General features: G+C 48.6%; 1 protein-coding gene across 1 annotated transcript; it reads left to right on the top strand.

The window, feature by feature from the left end:
* Window positions 1-4,605: 4,605 nt before the first annotated feature.
* FAM107A (family with sequence similarity 107 member A) lies at window positions 4,606-23,958 on the top strand. The gene is made up of 4 exons (XM_047097402.1): window positions 4,606-4,684; window positions 21,216-21,390; window positions 22,963-23,119; window positions 23,638-23,958. The coding sequence occupies exons 1-4, from the start codon at window positions 4,606-4,608 to the stop codon at window positions 23,743-23,745; spliced, it is 519 nt and encodes a 172-aa protein (XP_046953358.1). The 3' UTR covers window positions 23,746-23,958.
* Window positions 23,959-25,525: the final 1,567 nt, after the last annotated feature.

Below are 25,525 nucleotides of genomic sequence, written 5' to 3'. Positions count from 1 at the left end.
CCTTGAGCAGACAGCAGAGGACTTCCCTGTGTTCTGGTCCTGGCTTACTCTCTGGAATTGCCCACTTTCTCCTTACAGACCAGAGCTCCCTGTGTGGATGCACTCACTCATTCATTCATTCATTCATTCACTTCATTCATTCTTTCAACAAATCATTATCCCACATCCAAGCCAAGCCCAGCTCTGGAGTAGGCCCTGGGGAGACAGCTGTGAACCTGGTCTTCCCCCTTAAGTCTTGTATAGTCTGGTGGAGGAAGTGGGGCTCGAACAATCATAACTCAGTGGTGAGGAGTCATGTAGGTGAAGTCTGGGGTACTGGAGCACATGATCTAAGGGGGCCTCCTTGGGGAAATGGCATTTCAGCTGAGATTTAATGGATAAGCAGGAGGAACTGGGCAGAGCTGGGGAATGTGCACAGGTGGAGGCAATGGCTTCTGCAGAAGCAGGAGGTGAGAAACATCAGAGCTTTCAGGAACCCAAGCAGAATTCTCAGTGGCTGGAGTGTGATGTGTGGAGGAAGGTGGCCCCCGTTCTCCGCTGACTTTCCCTCATGTGACCACTCCTGCGTCCCTCCACTCCAGCCACCCTGGCAGCCTGCTCTTCCCTGAACCTTCTGGCACACTCCAGCCTCAGCACCCTAGCTCCAGCTGTTCCCTCCGTCTGCAACTCTCTTGCCCAAAATATCTGTCTGGCTAACTCCCCCACTTCCTTCAAGTTTGTGTTCACACCTCCCCTTCTCAATGAGACCCTCTGGGCAGCCACCTATTACCCCTACTCCCCCACTTACCACTAACCTTCTCCCTGCCTATTCTCATTTCTCTTTTCCACAGTATCCATCACCTTGGAAAATACTATCTACTTTACTTATTCATTATGCTTATTGTCTAGCTCCCCCACTAGAATGCCAGTTTCACAAGGTCAGGACCTTTGTGTGTCAGGACCTGAACCACCACAAGCCCTTGAACCTTTGAAGGAACAGATTGTTGGGATGTGAAAGGGTGGCAGGGAGGGTCTGGGTTGAGAAGGCCTTATAGGCTAGAAGAAGGTGTGTCCCGAAATGCAAAGGGAAGGCAACAACGGGTTTTCAGTAGGGCAGGAGTGGAGTCTGAGTTACATTTAAAAACTTGCCCTGGAATCTGTGTGGCGAACAGCTTGAAAGAAGAGAAGCTACTGCAGGCATTCGGGCACAGGGCAGTGGTGCCTGGGGTAGGATTGGGGCATTGGAACTGGATGGATTGAAGAGATGTCAGCAGGTGGATTCATCATGCCTTGGTGATCTGAGGACTGTGCACTTGTGGGAAGACAGGGCAAAGTGGACCCCCCAGGATCCTGCCTGAGCCACAGAGCCAGAGTGGAGTCACTTGACAAGAGGGGGGACAGGGGAGGAACATGTTGGAAGTTGGAGTGATCAACAGTTCTGTTTGGGCCATGGTGAGTAGGGCCTATTAGACTTTCAAGTGGATATGTCAAGCAGCGTGTTAGCCAAAGTTTAAGCTCAGAGTGAAAGTCTGGTTTGGAAATATGCATGTGGGGATCTTCAGCTTAGAGTTGTTCTTAAAGTCATGAGAGTTTCAGGGCACCTGGGTGGCTCAGTCGGTTGAGCATCTGACTTCGACTCAGGTCATGATCTCGCAGTTTGTGAGTTCCAGCCCCATGTCAGGCTCTGTGCTGACAGCTCAGAGCCTGTAGCCTGCTTCGAATTTTGTCTCCCTCTCTCTCTGCCCCTCTCCCACTCATGCTTTGTCTCTCTCTCTCTCTCTCTCTCTCTCAAAAATAAATAAACATTAAAAAAAAAAGTCATGAGAGTTTAGAGAGAGAAGAGAAGATGTCTAAGAACCGACCTTGAGGACCAAACCCTGAAGTCTTAATTGGCCCTTGAAGGAAGAGGTGTTTGCCAGGAAGGTAGGGAGAAGGTAGTTCAGGTAGAGGCAACAGCATGGATAAGACTTCAACATAAAAGAATATGGATCTCAGTACTCTTCAGAACTGTCAAGGTCATCAAAAACAAAGAAAGTCTGAAAAGCTATTAGAGCCAAGAGGAGCCTAAGGAGACATGACAACTCAATATAACGTGGTGTCTTGGATAGGATCCTGGAACAGAAAAATGACATTAGGTAAAAACTAAGGAAATCTGAATAATGTATGGACTTCAGTTGATAATAATATATTGATATTAGCTCAATAATTGTAACACACCTGCCACCCTACATACATGTACATCGACATACATATAAGATGTTAACAGAATGATTGGATGCATGATGTAAGGAACTCTCTATACTATCTTCTCAGTTTTTTCCTAAATCTATAGCTGTTCTTCAAAAAATTAACTTTTCTAAAAGAGCATGTCTTATAAATGTCCCTCAACATGTGTGCATGTGCGTGTGTGGACACACACATTCGCACACGCACACACACACTCCAAGGACTATAGTAATTTGTTTCTCTGGAGAGGACTTCAACCTTGATCAGTCCCTCCTGTGGGAACTCAGCAACCCTATGAATATCACTTCATTCCTCCCCTGCCAGGGAAGAGAGGGTCCTCACCTCTACCTACTTTCTTTCTGTTCACAGAAAGAATACTCTCCTCAGGCCATATTTCATCATGAAAATGAGAAGCAGAGACTAAATGGCCAAGGTAAGTCAGACCCACCTAGAATTCCTCAGGGATGCAACCAAAATTAATCCTTCTTTCTGCTCTTTAAAAGCACATTACTTCATCACAATTTTCCTGAATCCTCACCTTATTCAACAGCTGTCTTTGCTTCCCCTCCACAGCAAAGTTTTGTCATCCCCTGGGTTCCAATTCCAGCTCCATTACTAACTAGTTATGTGATTGTGGGCAAGTCACTTGAGACTTATTTTTCTTATCTCTAAAAGGGGCATAACCATACTTGATCAAAGAGTGGATTAAAGGAGATGAATAATAACTCATATATAATTTCATCCTCTAAAGAATGGATATGGAATAGTCAATAGTAAATATCTGTAATCGTGCCTGGCACTCATGGTGGTTGGTTGTGGATGAGGCATATGACCAATCTGACCAATCAGTGACGTCCCCAAAGATCAAAGTGCGTCACTTGGATCCTTGGGACCCCGGGTGGTGACAAAGGAGCAGAGAAGTACAGAAATATCCAAGTCCCAACAGAAGCTGGGCTTGGGAAGTGGCAAAGGACCAGCCAGAGAGCACTTGGCTGGCAGCTGGTCTAGGGGGCACCAAGGCTAGAGAGGACACAGGGGCACAGGGAGACGGTACCATGTGATAGAGGCTCCGACAGCCAGCTCGAGATTCCCTGGCCCACACAGGCACAGCTTTGAACAGAGGCCATCTGGTACTCTGGACAGCTCCAGGGGTCTGTAGATTTCAGGGGCACTGGTTTTGTGGGTGGAGAACTGGATTGAGTCTTGGTTCCTCCAACTAGCTGTGTGAGCACGAGCAAGCCACCTCACCTTCCAGAGCCCCAATGTCTTCATCTCCAAACTGGAAATAATACCTACCCTTCAGTACTTTTGTGAAGAGTAAATGAGATAACAGAGGGGTAGTAGAGCAGGGTGGCCCATGTCTGGGGTCAAAATACCTGAGTTTGTGTTCCAGCTCCACACTGTGTGATCCCAGATAAATTGCTTAACCTCTCTGAGCCTCAGTATCCTCATCTGTAAAATTGGAAGGCTAATAGACCCTAATTCACAGGGTTGTGAAGATAGAATGAAAGAGGACATGAAGCACACAATAAACAGTAGTTTTTATTTTAGAAGGAACTTAGCACAGCACCAGACAGAGTAGATAATTAAAATTGTCAGTTTCTTATATCTTCCAAATCTCCACTTTTGGACTCCTTTGGTTGGTCCTCCCATCTCTGGCTGTTAAAGGGATTGTACAAATTGGGGAAAATCAATCTTGTGGAGCCCTACCACAACCTTCCTCCTACAGTAAAGGCCCCTGCTTCTCAGTGCCACTCACCCTAGGATACTTTTTAAAAGTATATATATATATATATATATATATATATATATATATCAGTATATAGTGTTTGTTCTTTGCCAGCCACTGTTCTAAGATTATATGTAATACATATAATCATATACTGTAGATGTATAATCTCATATCTCACAACCTTGTGAGATAAGTACTGTGGCTATTCCCATTTTACAGGTGAGAAAACTGTGGCTCTGCGAGGGTAGGTAATTAAATGGTGGAGTCACACAGTTATAAGCTGGTGGCGCTAGGACGTGATCCCAGGGTGCCACTTCAGAAACGCACACCTGCTTGTAGTGTTCCAGGAGGCCAGCGGCCAGGGAAATGGAGAAGCGTGAGTGGGAGACCAAGGCTAGAAATCAGGATATAGGCTCTCCTTGGGCCCCAGACCCTGACCCGCGCCCTGCCCACTGCGCGCGCGGGATACCTGCCCTTGCCCCAGAGCTCTGTCCCTCCCTCGGCGGCGCCTCCTCGCCGGACGCTGCGGCCGCCGTGGTAACTCGATCCGCGGCTGGGTTTGGGCCTCGGTTCGCGTCACCGGCGCGGAGACACTCCGGCCCCCGGAGTAGTATCCGCCGCTGCGCTGCGGCCCGCAGTGCCGGCACTGCAGTCGGGCGCGCGGGCGCATGGCGCAGAGGCTGGGCGAGCGGGCACGGGGCCCCGCCGAGGCCACCGGGCTCTACCGGGCCGTGCTGCTCAGGTCGGGTAAGTGAGGGCAAGGCCACCCCACCTCATGCACTCAGCGAGGACAGTCGGGCGCCCAGCCTGGCCATCCCGCCGCTGGGCACCTCCGTCCTTCTTCACTTCTCTGCCTTCCTCCCTTGGTTCATTCGTTTAAATTACTTTTGTTTTCCTTTCATTCCTTCTTTCCCTCCCACATTCTTCCCTTTGGGGACCTACGCGTAGATTCATTCCTATGTGTGAGCACGCGTGCGCGCCAGCCCAAACACACTCACTCGTTTTCCCAACTGTTTAAGTCCCGCAACGTTCCACCCCCTGGCGGGTCTCTTAAGCGCGCGAAGGGTGTGGAGGCGTGGGAGAGTGGAAAATGGGTGAGACCCGGGTAGCCCGCCGCCCCGCATGAAGAAGCACAGAGGCATAGCCGCTGGTGACGTCCAGCGAGGCATCCCACTGGCGGGCGAAGGGCAGGAGAGAGCCAAGGGAGGGGAAGGTGAGAAAGCGGTTTTCTCTATATATGCGCGTGAAGAGAAAAACATGTAGAAGGAAACACACGGGTGGTTATTTTCAAGGATAAACGTTGGATGACAAGGCTTTGGGGTTTTTTTTCTCTTTCTCCTATTTGTCTTTTTGTTTATTTATTTGCAATAAGCACATACTACTTTCCTACCCAGAACGATAAGAGATTTTTGTTATTTAGGAAAATGAAACAAACGTGGTATACGGTCACTGTAAAAATAATTTGGAAAACCAGAGACGTAGAAAAAAGAAAAGCAATGCCGGCAGTGAGCGTTCGGAGCGTTTCCGTCCAGATTTGTGCTTGGAAAGAGGTTTAGAGAAGGTGAAAATCGGGCCGAACGTGGTCCCTGCCAGCTGGGGGTACGGGAATAGAAAGTGTCAAGGGACTCGGGCTCACGGGACAGCCACGATCGGCCATGGGCAAGGAGCACGCCCCCACCCAGTAGTCCTGCCCGCAGACCCCTGGAGCCGAAGGTGCGAGGCGAGCCGTTGGCTGGAGCTTCTGCCCCAGCCCGACGTCCGTTCTGGGACTGACTGCCCTTCTTACTCAGCCTGGCTCCGCCCCCGGGAGTTCCCCACGAGGAGCTACTGCTGGGGACACTGAAACAACGGTTCTCTTAAGTCCAAAAGCAAGAACTGGCCAAGACTTCAGGACTAGCGGCGCCTTCCTGGGGGGAGCGTCTTAAATCTGGCTGAGCTGGGGCAGGCGGAAAGGGAGGAGCTCTGTAATGAGATGAATCTGATTGCAAATCAGAGCACTCCTCCTAAGTGTTCCCAGCCAGTTCCTGTCTTCTCACAAAGATGAGGAGGGGCTGTCTAATCTGAAGACCCTGAATTCCCTCTAACCTGGAACCGCAGCCATTAGCCTCATTCCAAAAGCAGCATCTTTCACCTACAACCTATTCAGAATAGCAGGCATATCAGAGTCATTTCAGGGGCCACATGCTTGCCCAAGCCACACACAGCTACAAGCCAGGGAGGGAGCAAGGCCTTGGACTGGGGCCTCATGGAAGGAGCATTTATTTTGTGCTAAACACTGCTGGCTCATTCCGTCTTAATAAACCCTATAAGGTCACTGCTGATTGTCATCCCCATTTAACAGATGAGGAGACTGAGCCTCAAAGGGGTTAAGCAGCTTGCCCACGGTCCTAAGAGAACTTTTCTGTCCCGCTATGGGGTAGAAAACACATGCGAACCTAGTCCCATCTATGCCACAGTTTGCACACCTCCTGAGACTAGTAATAATGATAGCAAATGATGTTGGCCACTTGTTATTGCCACTCTCTTTGCCAAATGCTGTATACCTGTCATCTCGTCAACTTGATTCATTTATTCCTCCAACCAATATTTACTGACCACTATTATGCACTAGCCCTATGCAAGGCACAGGGATGTACTCATAAATGCAACAGATATGTCCCTCCTCTCAGGGAGGTAAATAGTATTAACTCCTGTTTTAAACGTGAAGAAACTTAGGCTCAGAAGATATCATGACTTGTCTGAAGTCACACAGCCAATCAGGGGTGGAGCTGAGATTCAACCCCAGGGCCATGTGCCTGTAGAAGCACTACTCTGGTTGTCTCGTACAAGGAAAAGTAAGAAGTAAGAGTTGGGGTGAGGATCTAACTGGGGCATTTAGTGATAGGCAAGAAGAGCTCCCCTCCTTTAGACGTCCCCAAGGATGGGATCATAGAGTCAAACCCAAGATGGTAGCCATCTTCGTTTACAGTAGCCTCAAGTCCTATGCACCAAGTAATATAACACTTTTAGAAAATTTTTCATCACAAATTATTTAAAATAATTTTTAACGGTAAAGTAATACATGTTCACCATTAATATTTTGAGAAATTGAGAATAACAAAGGGGAAGTTTTATCCACAATCCCACTAACCATAAGCAGCTACTGATAACATTTGGAGATGTCTCCTTCCTATCTTTGCTATGCATAGTTTGTGCCTGTCTTACATCGTTTTACATCACTGAGGTTGTACCAACTCTAGTCTTTTTTTTCCTTATTTTTTGATGGTTATTTATTTTTAGAGAGAGAGACAGAGACAGAGTGTGAGTGGGGGAGGGGCGGAGAAAGAGGGAGACACAGAATCCGAAGCAGGCTCCAGGCTCTGAGCTGTCAGCACAGAACCCGATGCGGGGCTCGAACTCACAAACCATGAGATCGTGACTGAAATTGGTCGCTTAACCAACTGAGCCACCCAGGCACCCCTGCCAACTCTAGTCTTCAATCCCACTTTTTTCACGTGGATTTTTCACTTTTGTTTTTATTTTTTAATGTTTATTTATTTTTGGGGGGGGGAGGAGCAGAGAGAGAGGGAGAGAGAGAGAATCCCAAGGAGGCTCCGTGCCGTCCGCGCAAACCCATCGTGGGACTCCATCTCATGAACTGAACCATGAGATCAGGACCTGAGCCAAAATCAAGAGTCGACACTTAACCGACTGAGCCACCCAGGCACCCAAAATCTTTTTGCTTCTAAATGGATTATCAAAGTAACAGCTACCACTTTGGAGCCCAGACTCTGTGACAGTCAGTGTGAAGGGCCTCCCATGCTGTAGCTCCTTTATTCCTCACAAGACTGTCTGCCCCATATCAGAGATGAGGAAACAAGAAGCTGAAGATCACCTAGCTGTCCAACAGTAGAGCGAGGAACAGTGTCTGTATCGACACCACAGCCCATGCTCTTAACCACTGAGCTGGAAGAGTCACCTTTGGGGAATAACTCACGCTTGGCCACACCTGGTAAGCTGCACAGTGCTGTAGTAAAGGCCCACTTGAGGTTCATTACCTACATCCTACCTGGAGCTCAGGCCAGGTTCCTAGCAGGGAGGGAGGCATCTCTCTGCAGCAGGGACAGAGGGACACTACTCCAGGTGCCTGTGGACATCAGCCACTGTGCTTCTTCCCTGCAGCCAGAGAGGGCAGCCATAGCCTCCGTCCCTGCCTGCCAGGCAGGGTTGCAAACTAAAATACAGGATTCCCAGTTACATTTAAACCTCACATACACAATGAATAATATTTTAGTGTAAATATAATCCAACGATTGTATGGATATGCTTATACTAAAACCTTATTCGTTGTTATCTGAAATTCAAATCTCACTGAGCATACTGCATTTTTATTTGCTACATCTGGGAACCCCAAACCAGCAGTCATAGAAGTTTGCTTGGCTTGACAAGCTATCGTCTGCCCAGGGACCTCTCTCTCAACACACACACACACACACACACACACACACACACACACTCCTCTCCCCATCCCTAGATATGCTGTCCTTCTTTTATCTGGCTACAAGTGAGTGAAAATGCAGATGGGGGGCACCCCAGGACCCCTCTGCAGCTAAGAGACCAGATTCGCCATGCCTAACCGCAGCTGAGTGGAGAGCCAGCTTTTTGAAACAAAACTTAGTTTTTCCCCACTCCCTGGTGCTTTCCTGTTTGCACACTTGAAATCCCTCCACCGGGTAAATTCTTCCTGGTTTAAACTTGTTGTAAAGGCAACTCTCATTCCTTTTATAATCTCTCCGTGGATCCCATGACAAGTTTTTCTGCCAATACAGTCTCTCCCCCCACTCTGTGTCCTTTCAGCCGAGTGTTGGGGTGGGGAAGAGGTTGGATCCTAAGGTTGTTTTGTGGGTGGCTTCTCAGAAACCTCATTGAGGCCTTGAAAAGGGACCCTGGAGATTTAGACTGAATACAGGGCCGAGGAGGAAGTTTTGAGTTGCCATGGGAACTTCTTGTCTGATGTTTGTGCGCCCAGATAAGCTGCTCCAGGCGCCTGTGAGCTTGGAGAAAGGGGAGAAAAAATGAAATGAAAGATGTTTTTGGAGGCGGCTTCTTCTTCTTCTTCTTCTTCTTCTTCTTCTTCTTCTTCTTTTTTTTAATGCAAGCTGCAGCCGCAGCCCACTATGGATGCAGGAACATTCCCCAGCTCCCACTCCTGACTGCCTCTCCAGGTCTTCACCATCTCCCTTCCTTTTGGCTCCTCTAAGTTCCCAAGAAGACAAACTTCAAAGGGACAAGAAGGGAGTGTGGGAGGGGTGTGTTCAACCTCTGGGATCCCCCTTCAGCTCTAGTGGGGCCAAGCAAGAACTCTGACCTCCAGGCCCCTGGCGTTCCAGAGTCCATCCTTTTGGGAGAATGGGAAGGTCCCCAGGGAAAGCTCCACCAACCAAGGCAGGAGGCAGCAAGTGGGGCTGAATTTGGCCATTACCTGGAGTAAACTCCTAAAAGGCTCATTTGCCCAGAAGGCCTCTGTTTTCCAATATGCACAATGGACATGACTGAACCAGATGGGAACCATAACTATAGTTGGCTGGCAAAGGTTGCTCTTTCTCAAATTTTTAATCTTTATTGTTTTCTGATAGCAAATGCAATGCCTGCTTTGTTTTTGTTTTTATTTTTAAGTTCATTTTTATTTATTTTGAGAGAGAGATAGAGAGCAAGAGGGGGAGGGGCAGAGAGAGAGGGAGAGAGAGAGAATCTCAAGTAGGCTCAATGCTGTCAGTGCGGCTGTCAAACCGTGATATCATGACCTGAGCCACATCCAAGAGGGAGGTGCTTAACCGACTGAGCCACTCAGGCACCCCAAGTTTAGTTTTGTTTTTAAGCCACAAACATTACAGAAATATTGTGACTAAAGGAGAAGGGCCTGTAATATTATGCTGTAGGATAGTGGTTCTCAAACTCCCAGCTATAAACAAATCCCCAGGGGTACATGTTAAAAATCCAGATTTTAGTGGACCCCTCCCTCATAGGTTCTAATACATCAGTCCAGGAGCGTGGCCCATTTTGATTCCATTTTAACACTCATTTGACAAATAATGGCTAGTAATGACATTTGAGATACATTGATCTAGAACTGACCACTTTTAACAGTTCAGGATATATGCCTCCAGATTGGTCCTCTACTAAAAGGTACTATACTAACTTTTTTATCTTGAAAAAAAAAAAAGGGAGGGGAAGAATCATTCTATATGTGATTTTGAAGTTTGATTTTTCACCAAACATGTACCAGACATCTTTTTAAGTCAATAAATAGACATGCTATTGACTGCATCCTGTTATGCAGTATAGCATCATTTCTTACTGATGGGTGTGGCTTGGGAAATGGTAGCTGTTGATCTCATAAACAGTAACACACACATACACACATACACACACACACACATCAAGATGGTACTACAACAAGCTCAGAAGTATCAATGTCTTTGGTATCTATAAGTCAACAATAGTTATTGAGCACCTTGGTACTAAGACAGGAATACTAAGAAGGATAAGGTGAGGCCTCAGCCATCAGCCTGGCAGTCTGGTGGGTGAGCCTGGTGGGTTTTTACACAGGCTGGATTGTGAGAAGAGCTTTACTGGAAGATGTATAAGAATGGCAGAAAATGGCCTGGGGAAAATGGTGCCCAACCTCGGCCAATGCCTGCCCAGCTCTCCTTGGCTTTCCATTGCTCTGGGGCTGCCATCAGAGTCTTCCAATAAAGGGAAAAGAAAGTGGAGATGAAGGTCATTACTGGCACGGGGACTTTCAGAGTCTGCTCCTCTGGAGTAAGCTGGATGAGGGGGTTCTGTCTTCTCCAAGGGGTAAGCAGAAGCTGTCAGCTCCCCAGGATCCCTCCTATTTCCCCACTGTCAGAGGGCACTGAGATTGGTTCAAATAATCCACTGTGGGCCCTGGGAAATGCCCAGAAGAGTCTTTTGCACAGCAGAACACCATGTGGCAGCCAAGAGTGGTTTGGCACGAATTTAGTGGTAGTCTTTCACCCATCAGAATTTAGTGAAATTAAGCCGAGGCAGGATGGGAAGCTGGGGGAGGCTACCATTCAAAGTACTTCAAGAGAAGCAGAATTTAGGAAGAAGGAACAAAAAGGAACACATGTTGTTTCTAGAAAATTGTTTTACACCCAAGACTTGGTGACCCTCCAAGTTGAAGAGGCTCCAGGATGGCCAGCTTGCTCAAGGCTCCCAGGCCAGGCACAGCCCACCCCCTGCCTCCCTGTCCAGCCCCATGTCCCCCCTCATGCCAACACTCCATCCCCAACGGCCTTCCTCCACCATATCAGGTTCATTCCCACCCTGGGGCCTTTCCACTGGCTCTTCCCACTCCATGGAATGCTCTTGTATGGGAACAGACATCATGTTGCTGACTCCTTCTCATCACCCAGCCTCCCTAAAAGGTCATCTCCTCAGTGTCCACCCTTCCCCAGCTCAGCCCCTCCCTTTCACTTCACCCAGTCTTACTTTCAGCCTGACATTCATTACAGGTCAAAGTTTCTTGTTTGTCTCCTTATTTTTTGTCTGGCTCCCCACACCCGTAAATGCAGGTTACCTAAGCCCTAGGATATCATTCACACCATAGCTCCAGCACTTGGAACACTGCCAGGAACACAGTAGGCACTCAATAAATGTCGGTTAAATTACTAACATAGGCCAAAAAAGACACAGGTTGTCTTCTGAATGTTCCTGTCCGTGGTTGATGTACGTCCTGGGCCTTATGGCCTTCCAGCCAACCAAGACCCTTCCCGAGGAGGTAAATGTGGGAAGAGAGCCGAGTTTAACTGGCACATGCCAGCTTCCTCACTAGGGGACTAAGGATGATGACAAAACTAGAAAACACTTCCAAATGTTCAAGTGAACACCAGTTCTGAAATCAGGAGAATGTTTCCATTATCTGTATGCACCCAGGGCAGCCTTCAGCATTTCCATGTGTTCTAGGTGGGCAGAACATTCCCACGTTCACACACTGAGCCAAGATCTACAGAGCACAGCTTCGGCCAGGCATGATGCCACATGCTGGGGCCCTGGCCTCGGGTCACATAGGGCCCAGCCATCTCTGCAGGAAAAGTCCTGTCTCCTGAGCACTGACTACATGGTTTCACTAATGTTATTTCACTACCTTATCTCCCAACCACCAGGCTATTCTCCACATCTGACAAACACAGAAATGAATGAGGTCCGCTGAGTGGCTGCCGACAGGGCTGGTGCCTGAGCCCAGTGGGGCTGACAGAAGGGGCTGCTCGGGCCCAGAGCCCATCAACGTCCGTTATCCACACACTCGCAACTGTGCACGGTGGCCCTGTTGCTCCTCTCTGAGGCTCAGATGGAGCTCAGAGTAAGGAGTACAGGACGCGTCTGGAGATTCTGACCCATCAGTGACAGACCCCGAGCTGACCCAGTGTAGTCTCCCCCTCCCTTCACACCTCAGAGCCCGTGCTCTCTGGCCACTGCAGCAGGAAGCTTGGCCCTCCCTCCCTCCCTGGGCCAAGTGCTGGAATGCATTCTTGCTGACCCTCCCATTAGGAACAAGGGAAATGCCTCTCCGAGAGCCGCCTAGCTCAGACAAAGCTTGGCATGTCCCTTACTCCTCAGCAGTCTGACAAAATAGGTATTTATTTGTGCCTCTGGAGCATGTGGGTTGGCCACGGTGTTCCGCATTGTGGAAGTGGCCACGCACCAAGTGAAATATCTGTTACTATAGTAACAGTTCCTTTTTATTGATACCAGAATAAACAGGAATGCAAAGCTGCCTCACTCGCTCGTTGGCACGTTGCAGCCGCCTGCGATCCCCAGGGGTTTAAGAACCGCCCTTCAGAGGCGGCCCTCCGTGCTAGCCTGGGACTTCCCAGTGGAGCGAGGGACCCAGCCACACTGCTCCCGAGGTCCCTTCCTGAAGACGCAACTGAGAAGTAAGACCATCTCTCTTCTGTTTCACGGGCTGTCGAGCTGGGTGCAGTGTGGGAGGAGGTGCAAGGGAAGGAGGGCTGTGGAGCAGCCTGTCAGGGGAGCTGAGCTGTCTGAGCTTGGGTCCCGGCCTGTGTCCCCCACCCAAGTCCACTACCACATAGTAGAGCGGTTTTAATCCTCCTCATTACTGAAAGACAAAAGGCCGGAGTGCTGCAGGGCACAAGTGAGAGAAGACACGTCTTGGCATCAGACGGCTCTAGGCTTAGATTCTAGCTCCTTCGTTTACTGGCTGTGTGATTTGGGGAAATTAGATGGCCCCTCCCAGCCTCAATTTCTTCATCTATGAAAAGGGGTAACAATAGTACCCGCCTCCTCAGTCTGCGGTGAGAATGTTATGAGATATGGCTGTGAGGGGCTTAGCAGGGTATGTGACACATGCGTTAACATGTGAACTGCCTGCCTTTCCGGGGAACTTGGCTTTAGCACTTTGCAAAAGAGGCAAGTCTGAGATTGCTGGAAATCAGGGGCTACAGTGTATCAGTTTTTGGAAATTCTGCCAAACCTGGCTGGTCCCCCCCCCCCACACACACACACCGCTGCTGTGAGGCAGCACGGGGTACCTGTGTCTTCAGTGGCTTGGATCCTGAGTGGCTCTTAGCTCCGCTGATGGTAAGTACCTGCCGGATCGTCCCCCTGGAGGCGTATTCCAATGGAATGGCTGGTGTCGTGCACTGGTGGGCTAGCAGGAATATCTGGTCTGCTGACACTTTTTCCTTGCATAACACACTGCACCAACCTTGCTAAGGACCTTCCATGGCCAGCTCTAGACTCCGCTATGGAATTGACTCAAAACCCTGAATGCCCACCCAGATCTTCTCCTCGCAAACTAGGAGGTCATAGTGGACCCAAGGCAAAATGTTTAGGACTTTTGAGCCATTTTCCCGTGGGGTGGGGAGATTGCATCCAAATGGACAAGTAGCTCTGATTCTAGGCATCGGCCACAGGCTTCTGGTGGATCTGGAGGTGGCTCCCATAAACACTGTTCTTTGGTCGCTGACTGGTGAAATACAAATGGGCACTTTCCCTCTTGGGAGGGAAAAGAGCAAGAAGGGCTGGGAAATCTAGTGGCCAGGCTTATCATTCTCACTGAATGCCTCTTTCTCCTTTGCCAGTGGTTATTTAAAAAGTTCTCCTCTGTCCTTCCACCTCTTGAAATGTTGAACCAAGAAGGCCCCAGGTGTGTTCTGAATGGTAATGAGGAACCAGAGTGCGGGGAGGGCGGGTGGAGGAGTGAACACTGACCAACACCCCTAGTCCCCTCCTAAACAAAGACCAGCCCCTGGGCAGACAGACCTGTGCATTCTGGCTCCAGCTCAAAGCTGCTAGGACCGGGCTGGGGCTCCCCCAGTAAGTTTGTATTTCATCTGGGCTACGAGTTCTCCAGTTAGCAGGCCTCCATTTTCTCATCTATAAAGTGGGCTCACACTGCCTCTTCATTGGGTTTCTTGAGTATCCAGAAAGGGAAAAGGGATGTAAACCTGCTTTGTTAACTGAAAGACACTTTGTACCTGGATGACAACACAAGAGCATGGGAGAAAAAGCACTGAATTTGCAGTCTAAAGGTCCCATCTTTGCCATTTATTCTGTGTATCTTGAGACAAGTAGCTTGGCCTCTTTCAGCTTCAGTTTTCCTATCTACAAAATGGGAACAATAGCACAGTACCGCTGACTGCCTCCCGGGGCAATGATGAGGTCCAGCTACAGGTGAATGAGCCCTCACCAAATGTTTGCTGATCACAGCTCCCCTCAGGAAAGGAGAGCCACAGTTTGCCTTCTGTGAGCATCCCTCTGCCAGACGTGGGCCAACCACATCATGCACATGACATCACTTCACCCTCCAAACAGCCCCACGAGTAGGTATTGCCATTCTCCCCCACTGAACAGAGGCTCAGAGAGGTTAAGGTATTTTCCCAAGGTCACACAGCAAGTAAGGGGAGCCTCCGTGATTCAAACCCAGTCTGTCTCCACCAAAACATTGCCTTAACCGTGCTGCTTTAGTGGCTCACATGTCATTTGTTATAACTGATGCCGTCAGAGACAGAACCAGAGCCACAAGGGCAGAGAGGCAGAAGAAGAGGACATTAAAGCCTTCAACAGTTTAGTGTGCTGCAGGTCTCAGGATGACCTAGGAACTGAGTCTCCATCGCTGTCACTTCCCTTCAGTCTCTCCTCATTGCTCTTCCGTGGTCAGGGTGGGCACCATTGCTTGATTTCAAAGCCACCATGCTAACATTAGCCAGGCACGCCCCAGCGGTTGCTGAGCTCACCCTGGGAGTAGTGAGTGATGCCAGTTGAGCCTTGCCTGGTGTGGGGCTGGTGTCCACAGAGCCCCTGGGGGAAAGCTGTGGGACCTCTTGGGTTATCAGAAGAACCAGGGAAGAACCAGGGAGAAGCTCCCCATCTCTCCCCTGACCTATTACTACCCGCTCCATCCTGCCCCCAGGGATGAAGTCAGTCCCATAGTCTGAGGAGTAAGCAAGAATTACTTGCCCATCTTGTGGTCATGCAAGACACTCAATTTAACTGTCACCTACTGGGTGCATCTGCCCCTGCCCAGCTCAGCCAGTCTTCACAGCATCATGATTTTACAGAGGAGGAGGGTCCTCGAGTTTAAAGACCCATCCAAGGTCACACAGCTGCTAAGAACTATGACCTTAACCAGACCTACCCTTGATAACCAGGTCAGTCAGTCAGCTGAAATCATTCACGCCAAAGCGAACATTGATTTTTCTTTTTTTTTTAACTCCACAGTTTACAAAGATGGTTGACTACTGGAATCACTTGGGGAGCTTTTTATAATACCAAAGGCCAAGCTGCCTCCCAGGCCAATTAAATTGGAATCCCTGGGGTGCAACTCACGCATTGGTATCCTTTTTTTTTTAACATTTATTCATTTTTGGGGAGACAGAGAGAGACAGAGCATGAGTGGTGAAGGGGAAGAGAGAGAAGGAGACACAGAATCTGAAGCTGGCTCCAGGCTCTGAAATGATAGCACAGAGCCCGATGCGGGGCTCGAACTCATAAACTGTGAGATCATGACCTGAGCCGAAGTCAGACGTTTAACCCAAGTAAGCCACCCAGGTGCCCCCAGGCATTGGTATCTTTAAAACTTCCCCTGATGAGGGTGTCTGGGTGGCTCAGTTGGTTAAGCGTCCAACTCTTGATTTTTGGCTCAGATCATGATCTCACGGTTTCTGAGATGAGCCCTGCATCAGGCTCTGCACTGACAGCTTGGAGCCTACTTGGAATTCTCTCTCCCCCTTCTCTCTGTTTCAAAATAAATAAACTTATAATAAATACAAAAATATAATATATTTTTTATATTATATATATTATAATATAATAAATAAAACAAAATAAATATATATATTTAAGTTTATTTATTTTGTATATAAAGTTTATTTTATATATATATTTATTTTATATATATATATAAAGATGTGGTGAAGTTTATATATATATATAAAACTTTATATATATATAAACTTCATCACTATATATATAACTTCCTCTAGTGATGCCCATATGCAGCCAGGGTTAAGAGCCACTGATTGAATCAGTGCAGTTTTTTAAAAGAGGATGAGAAAGCTCCATCCAAGACTTGGACTGGGATTTATTAGTAGTAATCGTTGATAACAACTAATGGGATGGCCACCCTGTGCAATTCTGGGGGCTCCATTCCTAGTTTAATTTACAGGAGTGAGGCCCTAGAGTCGCACAGTGCACAACCTGCCTCGGTGTATTTCGCTGCCCAGATAAGCAGCACTTACTGAGTCCTCAACTCTGTGCTAGGCACTCACCAAGCACCATGCATGTATCCCCTCATTTATTTTGCAACAACGTCATGAAGAAGGGTGCTAAACAAGAGCACCTTCTGGACTCTGCTCTTGTAGCAGAAAGCAGCCATATAGACAGTAAGTATCAAGTGGGCATGGCTGTGTTCCAGCGGTTGAATTTGGTCCAAACGCTTAGTTTGTGGACTCCTGCTGCAGAGGAGAGGTAAACTCGTCCAAGGCTAAGAAGAGGTAGAGCCAACATCCAAATCCAGGTCCACAAGGCTTCAGTGTCCATACACCTAAGCTTCATTCTGCATTTCTTTGACAACCACTGAAAGATATTCACTAGCCATTTAACTTTCTTCTCCATTAGCCTGTTCCTCTTCCTTTGGGTATTCATCTCTGTTTTTTCAGAGACCACCTAACACTCTGCCCCATCATGGCCACTTCCCTGAAAGTCTCTGATCTCTCAGGATCCCAGCTACCTGAGAGACCTGGCCAGAGCAGCCGTGGGATTGGACCCCCACCTCTGCTCCGGAGGCCCACCTGACCCCCAGGGCGGCCAGTATTTTCTTGGCCTAGCATCTGGGCTTTGTTAAGCAGCCTCTGTTGTTCCAGCACCTATGTGAGGCTCTTCTACACGGGGGACCTCTTTTAATTAAACTAAAAGGCAGGCAGGCTATCTCAGCAGCTCTCTAAGCCCTGGCGGGCCCCCACACGTGTGTCCACAGATCTCACACGTGTCATTTCTGGAGCTGGGCACACTAACTGGAAAAGGCAGCTGTTTTCCCAGCCTGCATTCCCGTCTGAAGAACCAGCCACATCCTTTAGGATCCCCTGCCTGAACCACCACACTACTCTAGCCTCAGGAAGACACCATCCCCCACAGCTAAATGCTGATTTCACTAAAAAAATGAAATGCTGATTTTCACTAAAAAAAAAAAAGCCTGGAGCTGGTCACTGGTTGGACCTGGATGCAAGACTGGCTATAATAATATGCAGGGCCCCCTCTTCTAAGCAAGACTCAACCTAAAAGAGCCCGGCTGTTGCAGTAGGGTGGGGGGGGGCGGGGCAGCCAGCCCATTGGCTGGCTGATGACCTATGGGCTGAAGATTCTCAGCCTAGCCAATAAGATGTTTTTCCTCTGGAATTTAACAGGAGGGAAAGGCAGAGAGTGCCTGTTGGAAGTGAAAGAAACCCAAGTCGTACAAAAATTTCCCAAAACCTGCTGACAGTTCCCCCCCCCCCCGCCCCAACACCAGAGAGAATGACCTTTTTAAAAATCGAATGAGATGCGATCTTTCCCTGACTTGAACCCACCCGTCCACCCTCACACCAAACACTCTCCCTGTCGCTCACTCACACCACTCCATACACACTATGCTTTTTTGTTCCCCGAACAGACCAAGCTTGTTCAAGGTACATGAGTCACACATGCTGTTCCCTCTGCCCCAAACAGCCCCCCTCCTTCTTCTCAACCCTCAGATCTTAAATGTCACCTCCTCAGAGAGACCCTCCCTGTGCACCTGACTGAAGATGGGCTTTCCTGTTAGTCTCTATCCAGGCCCCCTGGTTCCTTCAGTGGGCTCCTGGCAATTTGCAATCATTTATTTTTACTGGTTTGTGTATGTGTTTACTGTGTGCCTCCCTAATAGAATGTCCACTCTGGGAAAGGAGGAACTGGTGTTTGCTTAGTTCACCTCTGTGTGTCCAGTGTCTATCACCATACCTGGAAAATTGTAGGAACTCAAAATATATTGTAGAATAAATGAATGTTTTTATTGTGTCCTTTCTCCCTGGTCATTCCTGTTATGCAGGAGCTCTTGGTTTTGTGTACTTACTTTGTATCTGGCCACATTATTGAATACTCTCATTGGTTCCAAATGCTTTTCTGTTAATCCACTTGGGAATTCTGGGTCAATAGTGATATTTTAAGCAAATTAATTTGCCCTCTCCTTTCCTAAAGTTATACAACTTATTTGTTTCCTGCTTTATGGCTTTGGTAACAGACAATAGAGTTTGTTATTTTAGAGATGGTGTGACTGATGAAAATTGTGGAGTTCTGGAAGGCTTGGCACACAAAGGGACAGAGGCAGGATGAACAGTCAAGGACCTACAGCAGTGTGGTGTGATAACAGCCTGTATAGGCTGAGAGCTGAGGACACAGGAAGTAAAGAGTAAAGCTGAAAACTGCTCAGATAAAGGATTGGTGGGACTTGGGAACAGGAGTGGCAGCAGAAGGGGAAAAAATTCCTCGAATTGCAACAACCAGGTGTTCTAAAGCATCAGCTCCCAGACAACTGAAACTCGCAGACTGAGAAAATATCCACGTCTTTTAGGGGTGTCTGGCTGGCTCAGTCTGTACAGCATACGATTCTTGATCTTGGGGTCGTGAGCTCAAGCCCCACGTTGGGCACAGAGTTTACTTAAAAAAAAAAAAAAAAGGAAAACATCCACATTTTTAAAAGATGAGAGAGTTAATACAGCCAACTGTTTATTTTGTCAAGTATCTATTTTTAACTAACTTTCAAATACTACCACAACTTTCAAAAACCAAAGAGTTGGGAAGGATATAACCTGAAAACAAACAGCCTTATGAAAAAGAGAAGGGGAATTAATTAGCATTCTCATTTTAGAAACAGTTCTGAGAATGTGAATTCAAGAAAAAAAATTAGCAGATATGTTTTTATGCTCTGACACTTCATCTGGCTACTTCCAAAATATCTTGTAACAATTAACACTTTTTCCAGTTTACACAGCACCTCAACAAACGTGGTCTCACTTAATCCTCTGAATAGCACCCTGAAATGGGTAATAATAGAAATGCCAAACATGTGTCTGGCGAGCCACCATTCGCAAAACATAATTTCCCCTTTGATGCCTATGCTCCCAGACATGTCGCCTTGCAATTTACACCCTATAAAACCCCCTCCTCCTGTATTTTCCAACCCCACTGAGCTATTACCTACTTCCAGGCAGGTAATATGCACAAACCACCATCCCTATCTAATTCACTTGGAGAACTCCTGTTTGTCCATAAAACCCCACTCACCAGAGAATGGCTTTCATCCACTTCCCAGTGGGAGGGACAGTGAGAGAGAATTGAGGGTCTATCCCTAAGCAACATGGTGGTCCTCAAGAGAAGGGACTGAGCCTTGTGCGTGAAGAGGGAACAAACTCCCCTTAATTGCCACATGAAAACCACATGACTTAAGGCACTGGGTCCCCAGGACCAACGTCTCTGAGACTCAGTTTCCTCATCTGTACAATCTCAAAAGTTTGTCAATTACCAACATATTTACTGAGTACCTAGTACGTACCAGACCAGACACTACTAGGGCTTGGCATATAGTAGAGGCCCAACCTCAGGAAAGCAGGATTCATGAAGGGAGCAGAGCCAATGCCTCAATTTTCACTTTAATTACTACAAGAAGCTAACGTCCATGCCAGGACGTGTCATCCCATTGAGACATTTTTTTTAAGCTTTTTAAAGTTTATTTATTTGGTGGTGGAGGGGAGAACAAGCCGGGGAGGGGCAGAGAGAGAAAGAGAGAGAGAATCCCAAGCGGGATCTGTGCTAACAGCACAGAGCCCAATGAGAGGCTCAAACTCATGAACTGTGAGGTAATGAATGACCTGAGCCGAAACCAAGAGTTGGTCGCTTAACCAACTGAGCCACCCAGGTGTCCCCTGTTGAGACTTTTCCTTAAGAAGTCTTTCTCTGTCTCTGTCCCCCCCCCCTCACATGCACACACACGCACACACATGCACACACGCTTGCTTGGTTTTGGGCATTTCAAGGATACACAGCCAGCTTGTAGAGGAGGGAGCCCCTCTGCCTGAATTTCAGGTAAACTGACAAATTTTAAGCTGCTGTGGTAGAAGTAAGGCCATCAAGAAACCAGATATCTGCATTGAAGGTGACAACCATCACTTTGTAATTAGAGACACAGCCATCCTGGGATTTCATACTCTCCTCTTTGATCTGGAGAACGTGCACAGATGGACACTTCCACAGAGAATTTGGAAGTAGGAATAGGGAAACTGGACAATAAGGAGCGATGTGTTCTTTTGATCACTACCCTTTATCGAAATTTAACAAATATATACTGCTCTTTTTAAATATTTTTTCTTTTTCTGATAAAAGCTCCCTGAAAAACAGAAACTCCTAATTCTTTTTATAGGATATTGTTTTCTCCAAAGTCAGGCTAAAAACATGCATGTGTCAACCTGTATTTTGTAACCCAGTATCATTTTACCCCTACAGCCCGCTTTGCAAACATCACCTCCAATCCTTCCAACAACCCTGTGCCTAGGTTCAATTATTTCCATCTTGAAAATGAGGACACCAAGGCTCAGAAGGTCAGGTAGTCTGCCCGTGACGGTACGGCAGCAGATGACTGAAGTACATCTAGCATGGAAACCTTTGCCCTCCAACTGTGCCCCACGGGGATGCGTGAGACTGTGGACCCCCTTCTGACCAGCCCCCTTGCCTGTCTCTACAGCGTCAATGTACTCGGAGATCCAGAGGGAGCGGGCAGACATCGGGGGCCTGATGGCCCGGCCCGAGTACAGAGAGTGGAACCCAGAGCTCATCAAGCCCAAGAAGCTGCTGAACCCTGTGAAGGCGTCCCGGAGCCACCAGGAGCTGCACCGAGAGCTGCTCATGAACCACAGAAGGTAGGAATAGAGCTCGGCTGCCTCAGCCCAGTGGGCCTGCTGCGGCTTGAGGAGGTGCCCCTTGTGGAAGACATGGCTAATGGTAGTGCTGGGTCTCCTAGAGGCTGAGGAGGGCAGAGGGTACCCCACAGTCACTGCAGAAACCGTGAAGTTCTAGTGCCCAGTAATCCCCAAAAGCCCTGCTTTCCCTCCCAGCTACCCACTTCATGCCTGCCCTCCACCTATATTTACTGAGCACCTACTATGTGCCAGACACTGCGTCCAGAGCCCAGTCCTGCCCTTATGCATAACCAGGTGGTATGAGGGGGGCATAAATGGGCCCGGAACCTCAGAGGAGGCAACTAGGAGAGGTCCAGGGTGACCCCAGAGAGGAGAGGATGCCTCAGCTAAAGCCTGAAGGGTGGGCAGGAGTCAGCCAGACTAGGAGGTGGGAGTCTGCTAGTGGAAGGAAGTCTGTTCCTAGGAAAGGGAAGGGCATGTGCAAATAGACAGGAAACACAAGTAGCTCAGGGTGTTTGGAGCATAGATTTTGAGGTTGGTCAGAGGAGATGTGTTGACCTGGAAAGGGTCTCAAGCAGGGGTGTCACAACCACAGAGGGGGCATGAGTGGAGCAGGGAGGCCAGGGATGCAATGAAAGAGACAGGCTCGAGGTGGCAGGGCCAGGACTCAGTAACTGAGGGAATGTGGAGGCGGCCTGGGAAATACCTCCCAGCTCACTAGTACCAGGAGGAAGGCAGCAGCGTCTCTGCAGCTCCCTCTACTGGCCTGTTATGGGATTGGCTAGGGCTATGATTTTCATTCTATTTACAGCTGTGTGTATCCTCCGTGGATTCTTTTTTTCCTCCTTAGTATATCTTGTGCATTTTCTCCAGATGTTTTTCTTAGAGTCATCCCTTTTAATGTCAACAAACACCACCACAATTTTTTAAAAGCCTAAAGACAGATCAAGGAAACACCTGCAATATAAATACAGATAAAAAATTAACATGTACATATTACTTATAAATCCATAAGGGTAAAATGAACAAAATATAGGTATAGTTAGTTCACAAAAGAACTAATAATCAGAGGCACACAAATGAAAACCAGATATTATTTCTTGCCTACCAGATTCTCAAATACAAAAAGACTGGATGGTGATGGTGGGGAGAGATAGATGCTCTCGGACACTGATGACAGAGTATAAATTGAATAACCTTTCCTAACAGGCAGATGGAAATGTGTATCCAAAATCTTTTAAAAGAGTCTGACCCAGGAATTCCACCTCTAGAACACTTATCCTGAGAACATAACCAGAAATAATATAAAACTTGGTCTCTGCAGTCAGACAGGCCTGGGTGCCCCTTTGTGGGCTCATCGCTCAGCCCCTTTGTGGCTGTGACTTGGACAGGTGTCTTAAGTTCTAGGAGCCTCATTTCCCATCTCTGTATAATGGGCCAGGAATGGTTCCACCTCCCAGGCTGCCAGGAGGGTATAGGTTGGTGTCACTAGCGGGTGCAACCCTGAGACTGGTTGGGGGCAGGGGGCGTGTGGAGTTGAGGTCTCCTGACAAGTTCCCCGCTCTGCACCAGGGGCCTGGGCGTGGACAGCAAGCCGGAGCTGCAGCGAGTCCTGGAGCACCGCAGGCGGAACCAGCTCATCAAGAAGAAGAAGGAAGAGCTAGAAGCCAAGCGGCTGCAGTGCCCCTTTGAGCAGGAGTTGCTGAGACGGCAGCAGAGGCTGAACCAGGTGGGTGGGGAGCACCCAGCCCTGGCCCAAGCCTCCTACAAGACTGTCTCCTGGCCCAGGGAGGACGTCTGCATGTGGCCACCACTGGCGAGAGGGAGGAGATGAGACAAAATGAGGACTAAACCAGCAGTCCACCGCTGGCCTGAGTCCTCACTCTGCCATGCACTTTGCTGTGTGGCTTTGAGCCAGTGGCTTCCCTTCTCTGAACCTCAGTTTCTTGATCAGCCCAATCTAGTGCATGCCGGATCCTGATTTCATTCTCACACCTGCCTGTGAGCCAGGTGGCATTCCCATTTTAGAGATGAGCATCTGAGGCCCAGGTGAGGCAAACAGTTTGCACTGGGCTTCACAGGGAGAATGCAGTCTCAGGCTCTGTCGCTCCAGCTACTAGGCTGGTGGCAAGACTGATCCCCGGTTCTGTTTCCCCAGAGAGAATCCTTGGCCCAAACACTGGTTTTGGGGAACAGAAATTCCCCTAGCCCCACTCACTTCACACGTCTGCTTCTTCTCTCCTTCAGCTGGAAAAACCACCAGAAAAGGAAGAGGAACACGCCCCTGAATTTATCAAAGTCAGGGAAAACCTGCGGAGAATCGCCACGCTGACCAGTGAAGAGAGAGCGCTGTAGAGCAGGCTGTTGAAACTCCAGCCCGCGCCGCCCACCCCTGGCCCCCACACCCTCCTCCAGCCCTTCTGTATCTAGCATTCCTGGCCCCAAGCCTGGGGACTTCTGCGATGTTCATGCTTGCTCTTGTAAAAATGCCCCAGAGGGCCTGGGCCCTCCTTCCCGCCCACCAAAAGCTGGGACCCAGGCTTTTCCTTCTCAGCACTCACTGCTTCTGCTCCAAGAGGAAGCTACTGCGGGGTAAACTTTCCCAAGGCACTTCTCCTTGAAGGGGCTTCTGAGCTCTAGGGAGATCTTTCTGGCAGAATTGAATAAGGAGAGACAGGCACCTCTTTGGCCTGACCAGCCCTCCATTTTGCCCAGGCCCCATGGGGCCCTGCTTCTCTGGGCAGCCCAGCTCCCAGGTCTCAGAAAACGTCCTTGACTGGGGTTTTACCTGCAGCCAGGTGTGGGGCAGCTAAGTAGAGCATCTCAGAACACCTGCCTTGAAAGCCAGCTGAGGGGAATATGGTTCAAGGGTAGCTGTCCTCGGTGATGAAGGGCAGGGTAGCCCACAAGGTGGCCTTGGGGGTCATGTGATGCCAGGTTGCAAGAGTACTAACCAGGACGGCTTCTTAGAGTTTGCCAGCTTCCCCCACACCCATGCTTTTGTTTTCTCCTCTCCGCAGCCTCCCTGCCTGGGCCTTGTAACCACATCTAACCAGGGCTGCAGCCTTCCTGCTCCCAGAAGTCTAGAACAGTGCTTCTCAAACTTTATTGTGCCTACAAATCACTGCGGATCTTGTTACAATACGGCTTCCGACTCAGTAGATATGGGGTGGGGGCTGGGACTCTGCATGTCTCACAAGCTCCTAGGCTGCTGGTCTGACCCCTAGGCTGCAGGCTCGAGCAGCCAGGGGCTGGTAAATACTGGAAACATCATCTCTGAAGCCACCTCTGCCCCCCCAATTGCCATGAACCTTTGCCCTGGGGGTTCCCTACCCTGACTGTGGAGCCCCAAGGGCTCCTTATTGCCCACCCCATTCCAGGGACCCCAGGCCTGGGAAGACATTTGCCTAGCAAATTGTGTCGGTTATATAACTGTCGTTGTCACTGGAGATGTATATAATTGCCAATCTGCATTTTCTTACCACTTTGTTTTGATGTAATTCTGGCCAAAAAAAAAAAAAAAAAAAAAAAAAAAGATTGTTTCTGTTTTACCTTTTCCTGAAGCCTATGGAGAGCAAATATACAGTGATTTCCAGTGGGCTTCTGGAAATACAAACTGTGGTTTGAAGACCCCACTGCTACCCTTACAGACTGGCTCCTTTGAGTCCCCATTTCCAGCCCCTGCGCCCACTCTCTACGTGGTCTCTACCACCCAAACCGGCCTCAGTGAACTCACCCGTTCTTCCTAAAAATCCCTCCCCATACGAGACCAAATGTTTTAACCTTTTGCCTCTATCCCATTCTGAAAGATTTATAGAATAAACCAGCCCTGCTTTTCCCTGCCTCTGGCTTTGCAGACCCATCATTTAAGGTGCTAGGGCAGTGCTAAAAAAGCATTTCCTTTCGCCTACCCCCCCAAAACTGCCAGAAAAAGCTGCCACAGGAATCCTATTTCATTCTTGGACCAAAAGTGGGACATTCGGGGGGAAAGGGGTCATCCTGGTCTTACTCCTACCTGAGTGGTTTAAGGATGACCAAAGACGCAGCCTTCTTCCTGGGTGGGGTGCCAGGGCCAGTGTAAATACAGACATGCTGTCTGCGTGTGTGTAAGCTGGGCTCTAAAAGGGTCTTGAAT

The sequence above is a fragment of the Lynx rufus genome, unplaced genomic scaffold, assembly GCF_022079265.1.
Source record: "Lynx rufus isolate CCGP_SWC_20201006 ecotype Redwood Valley unplaced genomic scaffold, mLynRuf1.p SCAF_4, whole genome shotgun sequence".
Taxonomy (NCBI): Eukaryota; Metazoa; Chordata; class Mammalia; order Carnivora; family Felidae; genus Lynx; species Lynx rufus.
This window is presented reverse-complemented; position numbering and strand designations above follow the sequence as displayed.